The sequence below is a fragment of the Pleurodeles waltl genome, chromosome 3_1 (genome assembly GCF_031143425.1).
Source record: "Pleurodeles waltl isolate 20211129_DDA chromosome 3_1, aPleWal1.hap1.20221129, whole genome shotgun sequence".
Lineage (NCBI taxonomy): Eukaryota > Metazoa > Chordata > Amphibia > Caudata > Salamandridae > Pleurodeles > Pleurodeles waltl.
The window spans coordinates 629,811,293-629,838,212 of NC_090440.1; the positions used below are offsets into that span (position 1 = coordinate 629,811,293).

General features: G+C 44.5%; 1 protein-coding gene across 1 annotated transcript in view; it reads left to right on the forward strand.

The window, feature by feature from the left end:
• Positions 1 to 26,920, forward strand: part of LOC138284401 (mucin-5B-like) — a 1,991,087-nt gene that overhangs the window by 630,447 nt on the left and 1,333,720 nt on the right. Inside the window, exon 10 of the mRNA XM_069223138.1 lies at positions 2,248 to 2,349. Coding sequence (XP_069079239.1) covers positions 2,248 to 2,349 — 102 coding nt within the window. The remainder of the gene's footprint in view (positions 1 to 2,247; positions 2,350 to 26,920) is intronic.

A 26,920-nucleotide genomic window follows, 5' to 3' on the forward strand; every position in this document is an offset into this window, starting at 1 on the left:
AGGTAGAATAGCGGCAATAACAATGATGATCCTGAAACGCATCTTTTATCTATTTCAAACAATCCCTCTCACCCCATCGATTAAAACCCTGGAGTCATAGCAATGGGCGATACTTAAATTTATCTGGGGATGGAAACCTGTGTGCATACCGCACCAAACCCTGTATCTCCCTAAGATAAAAGGGGGGTTGGCAGCCCCCTGCCTTCTAAAACACTACCAGGCTGCCCAACTGCAGTTTACAGTAGAATGGAGCCGCTCATACACTGAGAAACTCTGGTGTTTCATGGATCAAGCAGTCGCAGGGTCACATATTTGGAAGGAGCCCTGACTGCCACGCAGACACAGCGCTATGGGATTATACTCCTCCCCTGTCACTAGCACAACATTCTGGGTCTGGGACTCGGTGGCGGTTAAGAATGGTCTGACATCCTTCCCCTCCCCTATGACACCGATTTGCGTCATCCAGATTTTTCCCCTGGCCTGATTACAGAGTGTTTTCAAAGATGCCATGCAGGGGGTTGCAAGAGGGTGGGGAGCCTATTTGACCCAGATGGCATTACACCCTTTGACCACCGAAAAGATGATTATGGGCTCACGGAGGCAGATAGAATGACATACTATCAGGTCAGACACTGGGTGCTCTAACCGACAGTTAAACCCATAGTAGCGAGACCGCTCACAGCATTTGTGAAATGGCAAACACTTAAAAGAGACGATAAACAGCTGATCTCTGAGCTTTACATACACCTTATGGTCGGCACACAAATACCCAAAACCAAGAGACAAAAAAGATGGGAGGTCGAATTGGGGATGAACAGAAGAGGAATGGGTAGAAATACAGTACAGGGCCCACCACACAGCTCACAGCATGTTGGGCACTGAAACAGCCTATAAAATAACAACTTATTGATACTACACACCTGCAAGGATCCATATGTGGAACCACACTAAACCTGAGCTATGCTGGAGAGGTTGCGGCAATACTGGCACCCTAATACACCTGCTATGGCACTGTCCCAAACTGAAAAGATGTTGGAGTAGCATCCTAGACGAAATCGACAGAGCCTTCCACACAGAGATCCCTAGACTGCCAACATATAACATTCTGGGCCTATCCAACCCCCTCACCTTCCCTCTACGATCACTGAGAGGCCGTCAAATTGCTCTAGCCCTTAATGCTGCCCACCAGACGATATTAGCACAATGGGGCACAGACAGAACCCCAAATTACATCTCATGGCTACATAAACTATGGTTTCTTCTGGGGATGGAGAAACTATCCCTCGCAGCGGAACAATGATCTGCAGAAGTCTCCACATCATGGGCACCCTTTATACAAATTTTGTCCACATAATTCACCAAAATCACATGCCCTACAGAGTTAAAAATCATACGCCTGCTAAAAGGCCATTGAGCTTGTCAACTTTACTTGATGCTACTCGTCCAACTACTGATGGGGGAAGGGGACCAAGGAAGCTGGCTCACACATTTAGGGGAGAAGAATATAAGGAATACTTTGATGTGGACATGGTGGGGAATGGATTAGTTTTATACCACATTTTTATGTTGATTGTTCTTATATATGTAATGCTCATGTTTCATTGGTTACAATGCAAACCCTCTGAGGAAGGCTTGAAATACGCTGCACGTGTTATGAGTGCTAGTATCACTGCCGGCCTGTAAGGTTGTAGGCACATGGCTGTGTTCTTTATTCTCTCTCTTTAAACTAAAATAGCAATAAACAGAATTGATCCATAAATGAGTATGTAAATATTTAACAGAAATGGAGAAATATTTGTAAACGACTCAAGGAATAAATCAAATTTGGCACAGTAGCGTATGCACTTAAGACTGCAGTACAGTTTAAATTTAAACTGAGGTAGAGCTCATGCTTTATTCAAATAGTCCTTCTCACAGTGTTTCCTGAGCAATACCCAGTGAATAACTACATCCTTTATTTTGTGAAATTGCAGTAAATTGCATCGAATAAAAAGTGAAATCCAGGACGTATATTTATTTTCCATAAACGAGTATCATGCTTGTACGCAAGAAGGGATAGCCTGTGGGTACAAGAATTGCTTTCATTCAATTGTTTATCCTTCAGTGGCATGGACATGAGTTTCTTTCTGCACTCAAGGGTATCACAGCATATTTCAATACTGTAGCAATGAATATCGTGCGTTTTTGGGTGCTCAGGTGTTCCTTTATACTGAGTTTTCTAACAGTAAATTTAATTTCTTTCTTCAGCACATTAATGAGTCATACATAATCGTTGGACAGATGGAGCAGTGTGGAATCTCAAGGGCTGTGACCTGTATGAAGAGTGTTCACATCACTATAAGTACAATGGTGAGTGAGGCAGTTCTCTTTTTTTAAATGTATACTAAAAGCTTAAGAAATGGAAAATGAAGGAAAACATCAGAATAATATTTTAGCAATTCTCATTTAAATCTGTTCGTTATAGCAGAAGAAAAGAACCAGGAGTTGAACGTAAAACTTCAAGGCATTCTGATTGGTGTTTAGTGCGCAAGAAATGAATAATGTGCGGAATATGGATCTAAGAATATTAGAATAGTATTTCTTCGAATCATTGATGCCTAATGCTATATTTCTAATCAAATCAAGTTTTCTCATAATCCTTGACGGAGTCAGGAATTTTCGGTAACTGATAAGTGTGCGTCTTATAATGGTGTAAATGCCTGATGGATACAAAGGGGCGGCCTATGCTTCAATTTTTTTAAGCACAGGAAACTTCTTTTATTAGGCTTCATTTCTCTAACAGACAAATCGATAATTTATAACACAGCACCATATTAAATTACTTCGTGTTTTACTGCGTGATGTTCTCACAGTAGCATGACGGTTAGTTGCTTCAGTTTGTTCATCAGAAACACATAAACCACAGAAAAAAATAGTTTAACTGCAGTTTGTAGCCACTGTTGCAACAGGTCAGCGTAAGACTTACTTGCAATACTTTATATAAGGCAGGAAAATAGCGCAAGTAAAATAGTAAACGTCACGAACTACAAATGTACATTATTTAGCATCCATCCATCCTTCCATCCACCCTTGTTGTCCTATCCACCAACACATACATGTTTGCACCCAGCCTTATCCAACTTTGCAACCAGAAATATTTATCACACACCTGTGTCTACCCAATCACACGAACCGATAGCCATCCACATGAATGAAATTATACATATCCATAGATCCATCTACCCTTGCAAAGTGTTTGTCATCCACCTCTGTGTAACTGCTGCTGGGGTTTTCAAAATGGTTGAAATTTAAAAACCTAGTCAAAAAATCAGTGAGCAAGTAGGTATTTGTATTTTAGCACTGCTTTTCACGAAACGTCCCCATTCCATCTAACCCAGCGATCAATATTTTATATTTCATCAACCTTCTGTACTAACATGTACTGTCACCAATACTGCCTCTCCTTTGATCCTGTGTACCAAGAGCTCCTGCATAATCAACATGTACACATTTTGTATGAAAAATTTGCATATTACCCCTTTTTCAACCAGTATCACTAAATACTGACTCGCTTTGAATAACCATCTCCCTTTCCATTAATCCCATTGTCCTTTCAATCAATACTTTGAATAACAGTATTTCTTTGAACGTCTGATGTCGTTTGTGTGACAGAATATCGCGAAAAACATTCAATTCCGAAACTATCACCAATATGCATAAACTACCTTAGTAAGGCAAACATGTAACCAAAAAAGATAAAAACATGTGACCAAAAAGATAAAACAACAATATCAACTACAAAAGTATTGTCATTGAAAATATCTAAACTATCCAAATATAGTAAATAGAAATATAGAAATGTTAGACATCAATTTGTTTATTGATTTAATATTGTATAATCTGCAGATACAATATATACAAACCAACATGCACAAGATCTCAGAAAGGAAAATTATTATCAAACCACATAGGATACACTTACAACAAAGTAAGTAGAAGCAGGGAAAGAACGCACTGGAACTGTTCAAAATACTATTATAGTAATGTAATGCATGCTATAAGAGGGCAATTAGAGAAAATGACATTGTTAAAAATGTTGCAGAGCCTAATCAACCCCCTATCTTTAAAGAAATTGAAGTAAGAAATGTACTGCAAGAAAAGAGAGAAGCTAGTACAAGCTCCAAAAAGCCTATATACACAATTGCAAAAAATATAATCACCAATGTTTCTGAATATATTACAGACAGGCCCAGTGCAATTCCCAATGTATTAACTCATATCCAGAAATATAAAAGCAACTAGACAAACACCTTCTGCTACACAAAGGTTTGAGTATAGAAATAGACCCGGGAGTATAACCTTAGCACACACAAATGACACTTTCCTTTTATACAATAATTGTAACAATAAGAGAAAATAATTATAAATGATACTAACAATAGCATACTAAACTTTACCCAGAGAAACACATGAATGAAGTACGTCATATGCAAATTGTGCTCTTCACCATTCATATAAGTTTACACAATACATGGAGAATGCCAAACCAACAATCTCCCCTTAGTCTACTCACCCTACACAGAGTGCAGTATACGAAGAACTATTTAACTAATTCAAAAAATCCAAATACAATCCACAAAAAATAATTAGAAACTTCAAGCACACAATGATTTCTACCATTTTATGAATATAACCACATACACCCTCTTTAATCAAAGTATTTGAGGCACCTGCAAAAATTGCCATGATGTGTAGACTACTCCATAAAAGCCATATTTGCCCATGAAATTAAAAAAAAACGAATTGCTCTTGCGTACATACCTGTGACTGTAGCACAGGATTACAGCCTATTAATGGGATCATCTTATTTTCAAAGCTGTGAACAAAATGTTTGGAAAGTGGATTATTGGTAAGGGCAGGTAGATACCTACACTCAACAATAGGTCACAAACTCCCACTAGGTCCAGTCAGGGTCTCAATAAATTAATCACAGCTCTACCCTTGGTAGCTTGGCAATGAGCAGTTAGGCTTAACTGAGGAGACAGGTGTGTAAAGCATTCAATAATGACAAAACAGTAAACACAAAAAAATCCAAAACCATTGTGTAAAAATAGCTTATATTTTATGTTTAAAATGACACTAAAATGACCAAAACCCAATAAAGAGAACTGGATATATGAAATTTTAAAGATTAATGGGCCCATTATGAGTTTGGCGGACGGGAAGACTCGTCTGCTGAACTTCTGACAGGGAGGCTGCCGCAATACTGGCTACCTCCATGCCTGCCCCATTAGGACTTTCCTGCTGGGCTGACAGGTGGACTTGGTTTCCACCCATCAGCCCAATGGGAAAGGGGCAACAGCATTGTTGCTGGCTTGTAATCAAGCCGGTGGCAATGCTGCAGCCAGCAGGGGGCACGCACCCTTATAATGTGCACTGTCTGGGCATGAGCAGTGCCGGGGTTCCCCTGTGGTCCCCTGCACCCGTTCTCCTTCAGCCTTTTCATGGCGGTGAGAACCAGGTTGTAATCAGCAGAGCGGCACTTCAGCACCACCCTGTCTGATTCCAACCTTCACCACTGTCAACATATCTGGGACATTATTCCCGGCAGAGGCAGCAGTCATTTGGTGATACGACCACCAAACTGGGCAGTAATTACCTTCACCGTGAGTCTGTTGGTCTGTTGGTCTGTTGACTGCCTGACTCGTTATTTTAAAATAAAGTCTCTCCATCTTAGCCTGTGGAGCCCATTGACTACAATGGGGAAAAACAAGTTTAGCTATTTTTCCCTCACCAGAGCTTATGAAACATCTTTTATAAAGTCCCTGCTTATGGATACACAACCTCATAGTGTGAACTGTCGGCACAGCAGACTGTGGTGAAGTCACAAGTCGAATCCAACCTCCCTGGAGCCCTCTTTGGATATATGTTGCAGGAGACCTCGGTCACGGATTCTACATGCAGACTTAGACGATTTTTTGGTACAGAAATCTTCGTCTGGGTCCAAGTTGAAATTGAAGCCAACCTCCCTGAAGCCCTTCTCGGATCCACCGCGCGGGAAGCCTCATTCAACTTTTTACGTTCACACTTAGAAACTTTTTGGGAGCTTTTTCTCTCTGATGTTTGATGACCCTCCACAGCAAGCCGATTTCAATACAATGTTATTGTATTGCCTTTCCACGAACGTCAGTGAAATCCTCGAAGTCTGGTGCTGTGGAGTTTTTCAGCGGGACGAACCTAGAAATCAGACTGGGGAGTGGGCCACATAAGCCGGCTTGACTCCTGACTCCGGTTGGCCCACTTATGGTGCTTTTTTCCAAACTTCTGCATCTTCAGCAGACTGTCTTCTAAGGTTCTTTAGGTGTCCACTACTCACCCCAACGTTCCAGAAGCTCTGACTTGCTCCCTGGGGGTTAGGACTCCAACTCCCAGAAAGCACCTGGTTCAAATCCATCAATAATCACTGGTCAGCTGGTCATTTTCTCCAGGGGTTGATGCAGGACTCTGGTCAGCTATTTTCTACCTGTATTGTACAGGGAGTCCCTTCCTGAAGCACTAAAAACCAGGAAAAGTCCTTTTCTTGGTGAAGCCCAAGTGTACAGCTGGTGCAGTCCTTCTGAGTGCAGTGTCCAGGTGCAGGCCAACGGTCCAGAAAGGCAGTACTTCTTCGTCTTGTCTTGTTCTAGTTGGGATCTGAGGTGGGGTGCAGCTCTGACAATTTTATCCTTGCTCCTGGGGTGGAAAACAGGGGGGCCCATCTGTCCAATAACGTGCAGGCCACCACCCTCTTGCGTGGCCACTTCTTGGGAAGTGTGGTAAAAATCAATCCCAGGGAGCAACATTCCTCCAAAATCCAAGATGGGAAAAATTAAATATTTTATATGGAGGCCCTAAGTTTTCCTCAAACACACCCCTTCCTTATTCTAAAAAGGGGGCACTTGGTTGTCTGGGGCTACAGGAAATGGGGGAGGTACAGTGGCTGTCCCAAATATCCTTCCATCCTTCGAAGTCCAGTTTGGCTGCTCTCCCCTCTTCCTGTTCTACCATCTGCTGAGGCCGATTTCCTCCCACCAAAAAGCTTCCTTTGTTTCAGGCCAGGCCACTTCACACCTGATCAAGGCAGCCTGGCTCAAGTTGAAGACTCTTCGTAAAAGTTGTTGGATTTATTATAACTTTTGATTTGATGCTAAACATGGCATATTTAGCTCCTTCTATGGATAATAAGACTTTATTATTTTAAAATAAAGTCTCTCCATCTTAGCCTGTGGAGCCCATTGACTACAATGGGGAAAATCAAGTTTAGCTATTTTTCCCTCACCAGAGCTTATGAAACATCTTTTATAAAGTCCCTGCTTATGGATACACAACATTCAACCCTGGGGATGGCTTATATGTAGAAATAAGGTAGCTTATGACTTTGGAAGTACTTGTAACTCCAAATGCGAATTTTGGGTTAACTTTAACCTGCAAGCAGTCAGCAAGGTAGGCCTGCCTTTAGACTGACACTGGCCACCATAGCAGGGCACCTATGGGTGTACTACCTATGCTGGGGTCCCTAAACTTACATGCCCTACCATATACTAGGGACTTATAGGTAGCTCGGTACATCCAACTATATAATTAGCCTACTTTGCATATCCATTTCAATCACAGCACTGGCCCTGGGACTGGGACTAGTCATGTCCAGGGCACCATTTGAGTCAGAAAAACAAGCAGTAGGAGTGAAAAACGGGGGGAAAATTTAGAGGACTTCTGAAATCAGCCCAGTTTTCCCACAAAAAATAACTCCACTAATGGTCTCATTTGAAGATACTTGGATTGGCAGACTGCACCATTCTGGTCACAGACATCAACCTATATATCTTACATAATGGTAAAACATTTATGAGAGTACTATGCACGTCAGGCACAAACCACTAACAGAAGAATGATGACACAATTCCTTCCAAGGATCTTTTGGACAAAGATACCCTACACTACACCATTCTTTGGAATTTAAATAAAATAACAAGGCTATCAAGAAATAAGAATGGAACAATCACTAACACAACTAAATCCTAAAGTCTCAAAACTTTTTTAATTTTTTATAAAACAGCTATGTACAGTTTTGTAGCTGAAGCGATGAAACTCCATAGCAATCCAAAAGACAAACAACTCCAGTAATAAAATAAACAAATTCCCAAAATAAGCAAAAATATCAAGTAAAAATGAAAATGTCAAAGAAATAATAGCAATCCATACAGACCATTAAAAAAACAAAAAAGCAGAATTTACGAAAATGCTCTAGGGAAGTAAAAAAAAAGCAAGAAAATCTAAAATATAAGATGTAAAAGATAACCACATTTATTTTCTTTAAAAAAACACATCTGCAAAAAACAAGATCTCTGATGACCCAAATGAGAAATATGTAAAGAACCTGACAAAACCAAGACATGACATTCAAACCCACTAACATTATAGTACAAAACACAATTTAAAAAAAAACCACATGCAATCAATGCATAATTTACAAACAGAATAAACCTATAACTACAATATAATGAGATCTACAACACTCAAACACATTTCAAATAGTAACCAAGGAAAATAATAACAATCACTACCCTGCATTCAACCTACAACACTGAAAAGCACCTCACGAGTCACTAAAGCCCTAAAAAACGTAATAATAAGTAATCTTCCCTGAACTGGAGAATAGGAAGAGGGAACCACAACAATGAACCACAAAAAATAACAAAGCTAGACTAAAGAATTGATGAAGCAGGGAAAACAATACTGCTAACGAAACATAAAAAATGACCCAAACCCAATATAGAATAACATTAATTAAAAAGACAGTTTTTAATACGTTATTTTATTAAGGAACATTCTGTAAATATTCAACAAATGTTAACCATATAAAAAATTAAAGTGTTCCAAAAATATAAAAACATATATTTAACATAAATATAAATATAGAATTAAAAATTCTATACATAATTTGCAAAGCAGACAATGAACATTGGGATGTTGCTGGGCAGGGGTGCCTGTTCTCAGCCAGCCTTTTCATGGCGGTGATACCGAGTTGAACAGCCAGGATTGTCAAAACACAGGTAAAAAAAACAACACTGCCAGGACTTTGGAGGGTGGAAAATAGGCAGTCCAACCACCAGCACCGCCAGCCTGTCAACCAACCACCTAATCTATTACGACTCACAAATCACAAGAGTGGTTCTTCCATGGTTGTCAGCCAATGGCAGCGCGGACCGCGGCAGTCGGAGGTCACCACCACAATACACAACACCACTGTCAGGAATAAGGCCATGCGCGGTCCAGGTCCTGCCCAAAACTCTGCTGCTCGGCTCTACGGCGCTTTATGCGCACCACTTGTCAGCCCCTCTTGTTCCAAAGGTAGCCATCAGTGTCGTCTGCCCTGTGGCAAAGCTCATAGAGCGGCAGGTTCAGAACATTGGTGGACAAGATGCATTTATCAGTGCTATTCCATGAAGGGACTACAATTCCTATGTTTTTAGAGGCAGCAGGCATCTTGGGGTGTGGCAGGCCTGTAAAGCTCAGCCACACCCAAGCACATTGCTCACTATTTTGAAGACTTCAATGCAGTCAGACCTCCTGGGGGTTTCTCTGAAGAAGAGCAGATTTCCTGCATGGCAGATGGATGGCAATCGGAGTACCCTTGTTTCCATGGTGAATTCAGATACTAGTAGGTCGTACTCGTAGCGGTAAGGTCTTGATGAGCCAAATCTTGAAGGGAGTTGTTACTTCCAAAAGGTAAAGTGCCCCTAGCACAACGAGCAAAGCGTTTTCACTTTTCAGAGTATAGTTGCCTTGGCGCGACGATTAAAGCACTTCAGAGTACAGAAGTAAAGCGCCCCTTAATACAACGAGCAAATCGCTTAAGGACACATGTAAAGCGCCCTTGGCACGGTAATTTCAGCGCTTCAGTCCACATGAGGAAAGCAGCCTTGGTACGGTAATTAAAGCGCTTCAGTCCACATGAGTAAAGCACCATTGGCACAACAATCAAAGCACTTCAGTCCACATAAGTAAAGCGCCCTTGGCACAACAATCAAAGCGCTTCAGTCCCCATGAGTAAAGCACCCTTGGCACAGCAATCAAAGCACTTCAGTCCACATGAGTAAAGCACCCTTGGCACAGCAATCAAAGCGCTTCAGTCCACATGAGGAAAGCGCCTTTGGCACAGCAATCAAAGCGCTTCAATTCACATGCATAAAAAGTCCTTGGCAAAATAATCAAAGTGATTCAGGCCACATGAGTAAGGTGCCCCTTAGCATAAGGGGCGTAGCGCTTTAGATGAAACAAATGAAAGCGCTATCTGGCATAAGGAACAAACGCTTCAAGTTCAATAAGTAAAAACTTTCCGGCCTTATAGTGTTGAATGTGAAAGCATGTTTGGAGATAAGCAAATTATAGTTTTAATTGTTTATTGGAAAGCATAATACGTGAAAAGCATATTTAACTCTTTGAGATTTTCTAGGCCATGATCAAAGGTTTATGTTATGAATGCATAGATGTTACAGGATTAATATTCAGAGTATGATCATAGTCCAAAGCTCTTGCCATCTCTTGGTTCTGAGGTTGTAGTTTGTTCTTGTTCCATGATTCAAAGAAAGGGCTTTGCCCTCACTTCAAAAGGGGTCTCCATTTGATATCATGGAGATGCATTTAGTCAAGAGTCAATTGATGAGTTATCTGCTATAAATGAGTAAGTGCATATTTGTTCTAACCTTTTCTTTTCAGATCTCTCTCTCTGCTGTTCCCTACCCTAATTCCATTTCCCCAACTGGCTTCATCATAACTCTGTGCTATAATAGTGTTCTGAGTTGATGACTCCGGGAGGTGGACCTTTTGTTCAGTGACGTGTAGATCCCGAGGAAAGGACACTGTGACAACCACATTGGATGGCTTCAAAATCCACACAGCTGACACATATTTATGCTCCTGACACACCCACAAACTACTCTATAAAACACACCCCTTCACAAACCACAATCCTTCCATCTACAAAACCACTTTTAGGAGCCAGAGTCCAAATCAGAGTCAGTACCATAGAATAGACCACCTCCAACTTTCAAATAGCTCTAATCCCACACACCTCAGAAGACAACCACCACACAAAATAGCACCTCTACACATCATCCACCAACAGTCAGCCCCTCACCACACAGCACCCCATCACCCTATCTTTGTGTTATCCACCACCACCATGTCACCACAAAAAAATCCCCGTTTCACAGACAATTTAATAGTCATAGTGGATGAAATTATCAGAGTAGAGCCACACTTATTTAGAACCTACATCTAGCAGACTACAATTGTGAGGAAAATGGAAATGTGGCATGGAATGGTCAACAGGGTGAATTCTGTAGGCATCTACCCATGCACAAGGGACAACATCAGGAAGAGGAGAAACGACTCAGGAGGAAGGTGTGTTCCATGTCCACCAGGTATCAGCTGGTGGTGGTGCCCTACCTCCTCCCCCACAGTTCACATCAGGGGAGGAGAAGGTCTTGGCCATCCAGCATCGTGAGGACTTGACTGAAAATACCTGAGGGAGTGGAGTCAGGTAAGTCACATCACCAATAACGTCACCAAAATATATTGTCATGCATGCTCACTGATCACCTTTTGACACCTTCACTGTCACACCACTTACCGCCCCTGTGTCCAAATGTCTGAATACTCCTGTCTGGCATATCATATGTGAAGTTAACTCACCTGGGTACATGGTATCTGTATATGGTGTGGATAGTACAGGGACTGACAACACTATAACTCCCAGCAGGCACTGTTCTAAAATTACTAAAACCAGAACAGTGTACCACATTGAAAATAGCCTTGCATGCATACTAAACAATGGAGTATATTCAACTGAATGGTTCATAATTGTATAGTCTGTGGGAATTACAGCAATGCTATGGACATCTGATAGTACAATACCCCTCACACACACCTACAGCTTCTATGTCACTCCTACCTCCAATCACCTATTGGCCTTTACTCGCCTAGGGGGGATCTCACATATATTTGCAGTGTGTTGTAGTTGGTGTAACCTTTCACATGTGGCCAGGTAGAATGGTTACTCCAAATCTGATGGGCAGGTCAGTATGCAAATGACATGGTGCAGTTGTCTGTCAACTAAACAATGAAATCTTTCAAACTGGGAGGCACCATAAAACATACAATGCTACACTGCTGCCAAGATATGAGTCAATGAACTGACAACCAAGTGCCAAGATACCCTGACATCCTCTAGCAAGGTGACTTAAAAAGGATTTGCCTGTACCTCAACATAATTGAATGCAGGTATCACTGTCAAATAAAGGGATCAAGCAAAGGCAATCTGTATATGGACCAAAGCATACATACCCGTCAAAATATGTGCTACATGCCACATTACAATCTGTAACTGTCTGTTTCACATCTTTAACCGTTTTCCCTGTCACTGGGACCATAGAAAGCACTCCTGAGACAACCACTCCCCTCCTGGATGAAGCCCTCAGTAAGGAGAGCACTCTTGGATGTGTGGATGTTGGGGACAGATCTGGCCCAACTGGACAACCTGGTCAGATGAAAACTGTCAGCTTCACCCTGCCCACATCAACTCCTCCCAGTCCTGTTGCATCTATATCTCAGGCACGCAGTCACCCCCAAACCTGTGCCACAAAGACAGTAACAGCCATCATATGCCCCCTAGTCCAGGAACCAGAGTCACAACTCGAAAACCCTGACAATGATGGACCTGGCACCAGTGGCAGTAGGCAAACTGTGCCAAGGTCACAGGCATGTGGGGGTAGGGTGAGTGGGAGGGATGGTGTGGGGCAGCAGCATGAGGCTGCCAGGACACCATCTCCCACGTTGTGAGAGACTAACAACAATCCCAAGGTGTTGGGCCAGGTACTAGCCAGGTACTAGCCGTGATGGGGGAGATCAAGCAGCTGCAGAGGGACAACCACCAGGAAGTCATGTAACAGTTCGAGGCCCACAATGCCTACATGATCTCCCTAACAGGGGTGCTGAGAGACATCGATCCCACACTGAGCAGGGAACAACCAGACCCCTTACATTGACCAAGTTATACCATCCTCTTTAACATCTGTGGGAGCCAGTGGAATGGTGGGCCTTCCAGGGGAAGGACATGCCTCCGACATCCCTACCTCTATAGCTGAAGAACCCCTGCGCAAGCTTGGACATCCACCCAAACAACCAGGAGGTGCAGATGGCAAGACAACAACCACTGCTAGGAAGTAACCCCCAACTGATGGATTACCTTTTCTGTGCCTCAGATGCACCCTGTTGGCTTTCTACAACCATTTTCCAAATTGCAGGATAGTAGGACACTAGACTTGGGACTTCAAATGTTGTGGCTGCTGAATGATTACATCTACGACGACTGATCCCTTCACTGTTTGAAAATTATTCCTTTGCTCACATTCAACCCAATCATGAAAATAAACACAACTAATACACTATCTTTGTCCGATAGCTATTCTTTCTCCATGTACGTTGTTAAACCTGAATTATGCTTAATGCTCATGATCAACTCATTAGAAAGAAATGTGAGGTGGGACATGTCACAGGTAGTGTAATCATGGGGATCACTACAAACACAATGTCACAAGTGGACAATCACCAATCTCTATTTATTACACTGTGGTGCACATAGGCTGACCATATGTTTTGCTCATCCCTAGGTGTCAGTAAGCAACTGCCCACTGACCACTGAAGTAATGGACATGCCAATCTGTGTCCCTCAGAATAGTCTAACAGATTGGTAGAAATTGTCATCTGCTCAAACCTTATCACATACCTATACCATACCTAGCAAATCAACATACCCCATAATGCAGATAAAGGAGAATACAACAGTCCCTAGTCAGAGGGCCTTCTGCTTACAATGGTCCGTCACCTGTAGGTATGTCACTCACCTATTTCAGTGTTGACACACATGCACAGTGGCCTGCAATGAGGGAACACAATGACAGCTCCACACAAGTCAAACGGGATCATTGCCAATGCAATGTGAAGGTTGAGTGACTGGATTGGACAGGATGATGAGTCAAAGACACATGATCATACACATGATACCATTGGACACACATACCACAGAAAACAGGTCTATTGTGTTGCACAGATCTGTGCCATCCCACAGTCCTGACAGTCTGGGCATGGGATTCATACACCCCAAAAATATGTAACACAATACCTGGATCAATTCATGCCCACTTCAAATGGAAGACCAGCTTATGCCACCTGTCTTTGACACAACTCAGAATTGTCCACATGAGAATGGCATTGTGAAGAGACCTGAAAGGACAAAGTGGTAGACAAGGAGTTTAGGCAGGTAAAGATCTCCCAGATTGTACATTTTGACTGCCCCAGACAAAGGAGATCCTCATGAGAGTCACAACTCCAAGCCTGAACTTGCATGACAACCAGAGCTGTATACTGCAAGGCATCAATTAACCTGTCTAATGGTTACACAGCGATCCTTCTCAAGCAATCCTGACCCCCACACTACCCCACGAAATCAGTGAATTACAGAACATCACATACTTGCACTGAGGTGAAGTACTGATTTATGAGATCTGCCCACATGTCTCCACCTTCATCCTCATCACTGTCATCCTCATTTAAAATGTCTGCATTCTCACCTGGTAGAACTGCTAGGATATATGGGATCTGTCGCCTCAGGGCAAGGTTGTGGAGCATGCAGCAGGCCACAATGATCTGACACATTTTAGCAGGTGAGTAAAGGAGGGCTCCACCAGACTTATCGATGCTCCGGAAGCTTGCCTTCAGTAGCCCAAAAACCCACTCCACTACATGTTGTGTCCTTCCAGTGGCCTCGTTGAAGCGGACTTCCCATTGCGTGGTTGGGTTTCTCACTGATGTCAACAACTAGAGACAGTTTGGGTAGGCGAAGTCCCCTGTAAGGAATTGTGACATGTTTGTAACATGAGTCCAGGGCATCATCATGTTTGGCAGCAGATATAGTATACAAACACACACATCTGTAACTACCAACCAGCCAGGCCCACTCTGGGTACTGTTGTGTCATCAGTTGTGGGATAGAGCTGTTCGACCTGATGAAGGCATCATGTACTGAACCTGGGTACCATGCACATACTTGGGAAATGTAGAGGTCTACCAAATAGACTATTTATACATTTATGGAGTGGAAGTTCTTCCTGTTCTGATAGGCCTATTCATTGCCATTTGGGGGAACCAAGGCTACATGGGTACCATCAATGGCTCCCATTACTTGTGGGATGCGTGCCAAACCATAGACCTCTGCCTTCACATTGGCTAAATCCTCACATTATGGAAATTGGATGTAGTTGTCCAGGTATTTCAACAGTGCAGATAATACATCATTCAAGACCAGACTAAACATAGGCTGGGTAATCCCTGTATTTTGCTAAGAGCCAGTGGCCAGGAAGTGCAGCACTGACATGACTTGAACAATGGGTAGTATGCTATTTGGATGACTGATGGCAGGTATCAGATCTGGCTCCAACTGACGGCAGAGATCCTTGATTGTCATCCTATCCAGCTGGTATATTTGTATGACATGTCTATTCTCCATGGTCTGCAAGTATGCTAGTGGATGATACACAGGAGATTGTCTGACCCTTCTCATTCCAGGGTAACTAAGTGAGAGAAAAACTTGAGGTATGTCAATCATTTTTTGTGTCCCTTGTAGGTGACACTACAAATGTCACATGAAAAATGTGACATGTCACATGAGACAGTAAAAACATGATACACAGCACATAGCAATGGTAAATGTGGCACATTTGTCACATGTCACCCCCTTGCTTCAATTACGATATGTACAAATAAACGGATTCATCAGTGAGACTCTGTGAGATCAACATTGCCTGTGATTAAAAGCCCAATAATACAATTTTTGCACATGGTAGAGAAGATGGTGACTGTGCCCCCAAAGATTTCAGAAACTTAGCCGGACAGCATTACAACATGTACCTACAATATGGACATATATACACCTTTGGACAATGCCTGCACTGAAGATTCTGCAGTTGCAATGGTTCCCACATTGTGACGCATCAAAATGTAACTTTTGTGACAATGGAAAGGCTTTGAAATGGTGACTGCCTGACCTACTCCACTGGACAAGTGGAAACGATCGTGACTCCCAGCCGAAGTCGTCATGGCAGTAGGCAGATGCTACTGCAACTGACGTTTCTATTGGAATACGTTGCTGCCTATGGTGGTCTTGGGCCAATGGCTGTGTCTGCTGGCAGTGACTGTTATATTAATCCACCATCCCCTGATTATTCTCTCACTTGACTCCTGACACTTCTGCCAGCGAGACCTCCACAACCTGAGATACTGTGTACTGCCACTGGCAGCAATCATGCCACGTCCTACAGGTGATAGGGCCCCTGCCTTCTTACAAGAAGAGCTGGGGAAGCTTGTGGAGGAGGTCCTAACCCTGTATGAATAGCTCTGTGGTGCACCAGAGGAGCAGGTAAGAGCACCATGTGCGCATATGTTTCTGTAGCTCTATCAAGCTTTGATTTAGGTAGTCTAGGCTTATGGGTAGTATGTCAGAATGTGTCCTTTGAGCCCTGTAGGTGCTCTCAGTTGCTTAATGGGTAGAGTTTGTAGGCACGTACCCAATTGAAGTTACAGGTGTATACTCCTGAGACATTGTGGAGAGTGTGCAATGAGTGTTCCCTGATCCACCTTGTGACTGTTGCACATGGTTAACTGAGGTGTCTTGACAGCCATCACCAGTGTGTGGTCTTGTGTGCCAAAATGGCAGCAGAATGTGTCAATGCATGTGTTTTGGCCAGTTTCTCAGTATAGTTGTGCCCTTTCTGTATCTGCACAGACATCTGTGGCCACAGCTGGCATTGTTGTAGTGTTGTACTGACACCAGATAATGATACTCTATGTGCCTAAACTCTGCACATTGACAGCCATAGGTACCCGACTATGGGATACATGAAATGTTGTGATGCATATAACCATTTGGGACATGGTATTTTGTGATGGCTTCTGGGGTCTGCCTGCAGAGAAAGTTTCAATTGCCACTTTCTGTAAATATTGCCATCTGGACTGGAGCATGTGAGGGTTAAAATGTATGCCTCTCTACTAAAGTTCTTCGACTTCAGCCTATGCCCTGTATATCTCCTTCTCATGGCACTGGAGACATGTTGAAATTCATGCCTCACTACTAAAGCTCTTCGACTTCAGCCTATGCCCTGTATATACTCTTCTCTTGGCATTGGAGGCATGTTGTAAAGCGGTGACAGGTATGCTCATAACAACTTTGACCATTTGTGTTACATATCCTTGACTGGTCCCATGGTCACACTGCCCTGTTGGCTGATTGTTCCAGCTCTGATGCGTAATGTGCATGTCCCTAGTGTATTGGGCATTGAACCTCTGCAAACAGTGTTTTGTGAACTGATGTTCCATGTATCTGAACCAGTTTTTGGACATGATGTGGGACATGTCAAAAGCAAGTCTAGTTGTATCTTTCTGTTATGTTGTTATTGTGTGCACACATGTTTTGGAAGTATAGATCTAAATTTTTGGAGTGAGACAAAGACCTCCACTTCATGAAGTAGCATGGGGGTGCATGTGTATGTGCACAGGTGCATGCATTTAGAGGATTGCATGTTTGTGTGCATGTGACTCCCTTGTATATTGTCCTGGCAATATGGGCCTGTCTGTAACCTGGCTGTGACCTGTGAGGACTATATGCAGCTTGTGATCTTCAGGTGTTGTGGCTGTATGTGAGCAATGTAGTTGTCACTTGCCCTTTTGTGTGATATATTATGTCATGTTCCTGGCCAATGTCATGTGGATTGCTCCTGTCATCCAAAACACACTACTATAATACCTGCTCCATGCTGGGGCAGAGCTGGTGGTTGTGATGGGTACCCTTGTGGGGAGCGTTAGCAGTAATGTCCCCTCATCCAATGTCTGCCATGTGCCACAGGTGGACAGGATATTCAAGACAGGTTGTCATTGGCTTGTTAGACTCACTTGTAGTTAACTCTGCCTGTTCTTGTGTGGGAATTGTGGGCATGATTTTCTCTCTTGTCTTTGTCATCCATGCCGGTCAACACCCATCAGAAGAAAGAGATTTGCTGTGCCATCACCAAGAAAGTGCGGACCCAGAGGGTCCACAACTGGCGAAGCACCCATTGTCGGAAGAAGTGGGAGAACCTGAAATGCTGAGCCCGGAAGATTGCAGAGGTCCAATGAGGATGGGGTGCCAAAGGCGACCATGACCCCCCCTAATAGCCCACATTTTGGGAGTGGCCTACCCTGAATTGGATGAGCATTTGAAGGCAGCAAAGCACCAACAAGGGGGTATGTACAGACCTCACTCATATTTGCCCCTCTACCAGGTGGGGGACAGAATCCTTGCTCTGTTAATGTGGAAAGTGTCATGTGTCACATAGCTTCTGTGCTCACATTGGTGTACACAGATCATCTTTTGGTAACAGGTGTGCACAATCATTTTGTTTAGAGACATAGGGCCAGATGTAGCAAACATTTGCGAGTTGCAAATGGCCCGAATCGCTATTTGCGACTCAGCAAAATCAAAAATGGAATGCAAAAATCCCATTTCCGACTCGCAAAAAGCAATACAAGCCGTTACCGACTCGCAAAATGTGCGACCCCATTTTGCAACCTGCAAATAGGAAGTCGCAATTTGCGAGTTGCAAACCATATGCAATAGCAACTCGCAAATTGCGACTAGTCGCAAAAAGACCATTTTGCATGTCCCATTTACCACTAACTCAGAGCAGGTGGTAATCATTACCAAAGTATAAAAGGAGACCCAGAAGGCATCTGGGTTACTCAAGATGGCGGAGATATACCTGATAGCAGTGAGGAGGAGAGCCCACGCAGCCCAGCAGAGGAGGAGGAGGAGCCAGAGACAGGAGAAGATTTACAGAACAAGGCAGACAGAGGAAGAAATATATGACAAATACAGACTTAGCAGCGCAGCTATACTAGAATTAATTGAATTACTCAAACCACAGCTAGAACGCCAGACGCTGCGTGGCTGCGCCATCCCTAAGCATGTGCAAGTGCTATGCTCACTGCACCTCTTGGCCTCGGGGAGCTATCAGGGGGTCATTGCTGTGGCAGGTGGAGTATCCCAAAGTGCACTATCAAGGTTCCTCAGGGCATTCCTAGATGCCTTACTCACACACATGTCCCACTACATATACCTACCCAGGAAGGAGGCAGAAATTAACAGTACCAATCTGGACTTTTACCGGATTGCCAACTTTCCCCATGTCATAGGGTGTGTAGATGGGACACATATTCAAATATGCCCTCCTGCAAACCTGGAATATCTGTTCCGCAACAGAAAGTGTACACACTCACTCAATATTCAGGTTGTTTGTGACGCCCATTATGTCATCACTGACATTGTAGCGAAATTTCCAGGCAGTACTCATGACTCCTACATTTTTAGACACAGTGGGATACACCAACGCCTGGAACGTGGGGAGTTTGGAGACAGATACCTCCTAGGTAGAGCTGCATACACCTTGTAGACATGCACACAGATCAATGTGCACACCAACCAGGACTTTCTAACAGTGTACTGTTTGTGCCCAACAGGTGACAGTGCATATGCACTACGGCCATGGATAATGACTCCGTACTTAACACCCAGCAATGAATGTGAGAGGCGATACAACAGTGCACATAAGAGGACCAGGAACCTGATTGAACGCACCTTTGGATTGCTGAAAGCACGGTTCAGATGCCTCCACCGAAGTGGAGGTGCCCTCCAGTATACCCCCATAACGGTATTCAAAATAGTCATCGCATGCGCTATCCTGCACAACATTGCCACCTGACGTGCGCTACCTCTCACCCCTGCAGACCCGGATTCGGAGGATGAAGAGCAAGAACCACCACATCGCCATCATGGGGATAGGAGCATCGCAAATCAAGGCAGACTGAGACGGGAACACATTGCAACACAATACTTTGGAAGGTACGTGCCAACTTCTACCATACTCACCTATTGACCAAACACTCCATTTGTTAAGTGGAACCAAAATAATTATTTAATATGTGCAGAAATTGAACTATTTACAATGAAAAACTGTCCAGGGACTTCAGAAAGCCAACCTGGCATGGGGCACATTGCCATCATGTGCCCCAACATCAGGGACAGTGTTTAGTTTATTGCCTATGGCGGCCTCTGCCAGCCTGGCTGGTCCCAGGTTGCTCATCAGTGCTCTGCCTCGTACTCCCACTCCGGAGCTCCCTGGTGTCACCAGCAGAGACACTGCTCACAGTGGAGCCCTCCTCGCTGTCTTGTGGGGTGTCCCCTGCACCCCTGGACACCTGCCGTGCCTCCATGAGGTAGATCACATGGGTGATCCGGCCCAGGCCCCTTGCCGCATCACCTGCAAAGTGGCCCATTTCTACCTGGAGGCCTACTGTTCTTCTTGACAGCCCAGTAGTGTTCACTGCCAGTCTGCAAATTGAGGAGGCCATCCTGTCCAGCCTTTGGAGCAGCTGGCGGTCCCTGCGCCGCGCACCCTCGCTCTGTGTAAGCAGTCCAGCCACCAGATCACGCATGGACAGGGCTAGGTCACCAGTGTTGTTGCCTATTACGTCCAGTTGTGCATGGAGCTGCTGCATGCTGTTTTCATTGCTCCTTACAAAGCGGTGCAGGACCCCACTAATCCGCCCTAACATTTGATTTTGCAGGCGCTGACCACGTAGCAGTTGTGCCTCTGTCAGTGTGGTAGACGGACGCCCTGACTCTGCCTGCAGCCCTGCTCTCCTCATCCTGCGTCGCCTGCTTAGCGGTGGATGCCCTGTGAGATGTGCTGTGGCACTCCTGGCTGTTGCTGGTACAGCCTCCAAAACCACTGTTGCAGCGGGTGTTGTCATGGAGGGGATGGTGTTGGTGGTGCAGGTGGGAGTGGTGGCTGCTCCTGTAGTTTCCTCATGGGGCTGGCTGATCGTTGGCACCTGGCTGGTGGTGGGGTCTTGTGGGAGACCTGTGGGACATGGGGAAAAGACTGTCAGTGTCTACTATCTGTTGCACACTTCCTAATAAACATTTGCCCATTAACTGCCTACTTGACTACATTGCCCATAATACATCATGCTGGTATCTGCTACTCTGAAATGGAGCTATCTTGGTTGTGCATGCCCCTGTGTACATGGTGGGTGGGGGTATGGCATTGATGGGGGTACAGGCATATCACATGGTACTCACTGATTGATGTTCTGGGCTCAGAGGTGTCCAGATCTCCGAATCCTGTTACAGCCTCCTGCTCCAGGGCCTCCTCCACCCTTTCCTCCAGGGGTGTGGGTGGTGGTATGGAAGATGGTCCCCCTCCTGTGCCTCTCATCTCCTGGAGCCTTTCTGCCACCCTCTCCTTGGTCCGGAAGCGGAGGTCATACCACCTCTTCTTTATCTCATCGACACTCCTGTGGCTGACCCCCAGGGAATTCACCTTTTCCTGTATTTCCTGCCAAATTCTTTTTTTGGTAGAGTCTGGCACATTGAGGGCTGCCTTCCCAAATAGCTCATCAATTTCAATTTCCTCTTTCTGGGAGTGTCAGCCATGGTTGCTGTTGCTCTGTTAGCTGTGCAGCAGTTAAAAAGGGTGTGGTCCTCCCTCCTCCCAGGTGTATTTGTAAACTTCCTGGCTGTGATGTCATCATCATGTGCCAGGAAGTGTTTCCAGAGTTTTCTGGAGTGGTTTCTGGAGTGTTCTGCAGCACCTGCAATAAATTTTCATGAAAATCGCAATTTGCGACACTCACTCGCAAATTGCGAGTCCGTTTTTTGCGCGGTCGCAAAAAGCGACCTCGCAGACAGCGGATTCGCTATCTGCAGTGCGACTCTGGGTGCGAGTCGCAATTTGTCCCCACAAAATGTACCTGCATTCCTGTTAGCGACACGCAAATTGCGAGTTTTTTGTACCTACATCTGGCCCATGGTGCTAAACCATGGGGGGCCCTCAGTCCTATAGCACATATTGGAGCCCATATGACTGTGTTTTGGGTTCCTGTAATCTGATTTTACTACCCTGGTGGGTGTCATTTCCCACCAACAGATCATTCCTACCACATGGCACTATAGAAAAATGGGCAGGTTGTTGCTCTCTGACCTCTGCTATGTATCAGGGGTTATGTCTATGTGTGATTTTAAGTCAAGCCGGGCGAAGTCATCTCCAGTGTTTGTTGGTTTCTGATGGGTCACAGCGTTATATGATGCAGTGGTGTCCATCAAACATGTTGCATGATAAATATGGTTGACATCTTTACACCTGTTGCTAGGTAATTTCCCCTGGTAAATGAGGAATTTATATTGACATGTGTGATGTCCCATCAGAGTTGACAATCTACATGTTGGATACCTGTTTTCATATTCTATATTTCCATTGGGACACATATGTTGGTATCAGGTATAAGTATGTGATTGCCACGCCCATGTCCTGACAGCAGAACTTGTCGCTTATATTTGGTCCATGGAATACATTTGTAGGTATGATACATAGGCAATGGTTGTCCACAGCTATGGCCCAGGCAGTACTGTGTCAACATCATGTGAATTCTGAAAACTAAAGTCATGCCTCACTGGAGGAATTTATCATGTGTACATGCTAAATCTATGTAGGATATGAGACATGATGCCAGGGTGTTTGGGCAATACAAGTTTGACAATGAACTAATTTTGTGCTGTTGTGGAAGTTCATAAACACCCGTGTGTAGGTTGGTAAGTGTAACCTGACCATCGGCTGGCTTCATGGTTGGTGTACTAGTTATGTTAGCATCACTTATGATTTGCCTTTTGGCAATCTTCCACAGACAGATGTCATGCTTGCTATATCTGATGTGTGGGTGGTGATGTTGCTTTTCACTATGTGACAATTTAGTTTACTCATGGTAGCGTTTGCAAGGTCTGTTTCTTGCTTCTTGCACAATACAGTACTCTATTTGTTACATACACAAAATACTGAATGACTAAACATTTGTGGGACACTGGTGTGAGCTAACCTGGTCCTTACATGACTAATATTATTTGTCCTCTGAAGACATTTAGCCTAGATATATTGGACCTGAGTTCACTGTCACTCCTTTCTACATCACAATTGGTGCATGTGGTTGTGTGACATGTGCACTACCTCCATGACTGACATTTGGCAAGTGTGACATGTTCATTTGTTAAATGATGGTATATTTTCATAGAGTTATGGTTGAATCTCTGTCACTTGAAGTAGGTATGGCTTCTTGTACCAGGGTTGCCTGCTTTTACTTGCCAACATATGTTATTTCCTTTGTACATGAAATCAGGGTAGGGTATTTGTGTGGTAAGGATTAGGTCTGTGTATTTAGTTAGCTTCCTTATAATGGGAATCCATTGCTTGTCCACTGCTTGACCATGTTGTTCTGATGATGGCACCTGTATTGGATAGAATAGTCGCCTAGTCATGGTAGGGTCAGTGTGACTGGTCAACTTCATTCCTGGCATTGTAGTTTTCTGTTCGCTTGCTTTGCTGGTGTGTTACAGCTGTGAAATTGGGGGACATACATTGTATTGTGTTGTTACATGATGTTGGTACTTTTCTGGAACTTCTTGTGGAGGGTCAGTTGACATAATGTTATGTGATGTCATTCAGATTTGTGAAGCAGATTAAGGAGATGGGGCACAGCCAAGTGGGGAAGCTACTGGCCACGGTACTTCCAGTCATGACACCACAGTCACTGAGGGACCCAGTGGCACGGAGGGCAAGGGGAGTGCCACTGGGGAGACTAGATCCGCAAAATTTTCATCTGAGTCCTCCTCCAGTGGCCACTCTCAAGTGGTGGTGGACCCATCTGAGACCACTCCTGTACCATCTCTGTCTGCCAGCCCCCATTCTATCACCGCCCTCCCTGTAACCCTGCACCCAGTTTGCCATACCCACCCTTTTAAGAGGGTGGGCGTCTCCTTTGCCACAGGAACCCCTGCCCCAACACCTGCTTCACCTGCTGCCTTCAGTGAGGAGGCTATTGACCTCCTGAGGTTGATCTCTATGAGTCAGTTAACCATTGTGAATGCCATCCACGGACAGGCAATAGAGGTTCAACAGAGCAATGTGTTCCTGGAGGGTATTCTCGGTGCAATGGCTGGCCTTCAGAGATCCTCTCAGGCTCTGGACTCTGCACTGGCAGCAGCCAGACAGCCTTTGTCCACTGTCCCTCCTCCACCTTCCTCTTCCCATTCCAAATCCCTCTATCCTCTACCCAGCCAAAGCACACAAATAGACTGGCATGCATCCACCTCAATAGCCAAGGGAAGCACACACAAATATAAGCAGCACAAGACACACCATCGGCATGCACACAAACAGCATCCACCTGCAGACAAAGCAACAATTACAACTTACCCTTACATCGCCCCACCCCCAGCATCACAGACACAACACCTGGCACACCTACAGACACCACACCAACAATAACTGATCCAGCCAGCACAACTATACTACCTGCAAACACCACACAAGCAGGACCTCAGACATCCGCCCCATTCACCACACCCTCAGACATCACAACCACTGACATACCTACATGCAGCACATTCCACCATACCTGCAGTTACCTACTGAACAGCACACACCCACCCACCACAGCATCCCCCAGCACCTCTACCTCCCTCAGCCCAAGACACATAAATGCCCTCACTCGCCCGCCCAACAGACACCCACCACACACAAGCACACCTCCCACAATCACACACCCAAGGCACCCACACTTAAACATCAGGCAACCACTCCCTCACCCTCCACACCCAAACCCCCTTCTGATGACCGTCCCCATGTGTCAAAAAACATTTTCCTTTGTAACCTTGACCTTTTCCCTACTCGTCCTCCCTGTGACTCCCCCAAGAGAGCAGTTTCCCCAACAGCATCACTTCCACCTCTAGCCCCCCAGCACCCATACCCCTCTCCCCACCAAGGAGAGGCCCACCCCACCCAAGAAGGTACCCCCTCCCAAACCAAAGCAAAAACCTTCAATACTCCCTGAGGTGCCTGCCTGCTCCCTTGATGCCCCTACCTGTGGAGGTTACATGTCAAGAGTCACGTTGGGGCATCATTTTGTTCCTTTGGAGCCAATTTTGTAACCTATGTACTGGCCAGCGCACTACTGTTATATTAAAGCCAACCAGTTGTTGTTGTTTTTTGGTTATATCTTTGTTCTGCATTTCCTTTCTTAGGTTTGAGCTGTTCCTGGATGACATTGGTTGTGTGCCAGTATTTTGTTGTAAGTGTTGCTGCTACATACATTGTGTTAGGAGTATATGCGGTTGTGTGCAGGGTTGTTGTCCACCAGGGGTAGGGTGTGTGATAGGTATGTGTATGTAGCAGAAATTTTATAATCATGGTATTCTGTTGTGTTTGTAGCAATATGTGTTTGTTGTAGTGATGTGCGATGTGGTCCTGCATGGTGTATGCCTTGTCCCCTGATGTAGCTATTGTGTACATGTGGCGTGTGTTCTGAAATTTTTTCAGTGCAGACATGGAGTGTTTTGAGTTGTGCAAGTTTGCCTTGCTTTAGTGTGCATATGATTATTTCAGTGTGTGTCCATCAGAGCTGCCTTGTGTCTTGTGTAGTGTTTGGAGTAGAGTATGCGTTGTAGCCTTGCCCTTCACCCATATGTGTGACTTTGCATTGGATTTGCTGTTGTAATTGCTTGTCTACGAGATCTGAATGGGGCCTGTTTGTGTGGGCATGCTTTTGTGGTCTTTGTTCAACAGGAGATAAGTCCGAGTACGACTTCCTTCCATGCATGATTTTGCTGCTCCCATCACTACTGTGCCGATATTGTTGTAATATGTCGCTTTGTGTGTTTTGACTGCTTCTGTCTGTGTGTATTGTGCATTGCATGATAGGGACGATGTTGTGTGTGTGTGATGTGTGTGTCAAATGCTGGTTTGTATGATGGTGTTCTGTGTGTTCCATTATATATGGATGAACATGTGTGTTGTATGTGTGTCCAGTCCTTGATCACTGTTGGGTGGGAGTGTGACGTGCATTTCTATTTGTGCAGTTGTTGTGTTGTTGTAACGAGTTTGTATATTGTAAGAGAATATGTGACCTTGGGCCTGTGCTGTGTTGCTGTGAGTGAATGTGTGGTATTGACAAGTGGTGTGTGTGTGTGTGTGTGTGTGTGTGTATGGTGGCTGAAGTGTGCATGATGTGTATATGCGGTTGCCCTTAATGCAGTATGTGAATGTGGGTGTCACTGTGCTGTTACATGCGAGTGCAGCCCTTTGCACCAGCCTCCCTATGGTACGTTATGTAAATGTTAAAATGTATACACTTTACGAATGTAACAGGTGAGTGAGTGTACTTACAGTTGTTGTCGTCTTTGTCAGCAATGATTCTGTTGTCTTTCGGCAAGCAGGAGCAGCAGGATGATGTCTAGTTGAGGTTCTTTGGCAGCTCCGGATGTGTATGGTTTCCTGGAAGTGAGTGTCTCCTTTTCTACTAAAAACATGGTCTCTCCAGACTGTTTGTGCCTCCAGACATCCGCTGTGGTCTGTACTGCCCTGGGGGGGGCCAGCACCGCAAGGCAGTACAGACCACGGTGGACCACTTGAGGCACAAACAGTCCAGGGGCGACCATCTTTTGAGTGCTTTCTCCATGCTTTTTCCTCATTCTCACTGGTTTTTCTTTGCTTTTTTCCCTCTAGTTTGTGTGCCTTTTGCTTGCTTTTCCCTTGTACTCACTGCTATTACCTTTCCTTTTCACCTGTTTTATGTGTGCTCCCACATTGCTTTTCACTCTTTTTTTCACTACTTTCTCCTAGTATTTTTCACTCCATGTTTGAGTACCCTTTCCTAGCTTTCCCTCGTTGTCACTGATTTCATCTTCTTTTCTCACTCGAATTTT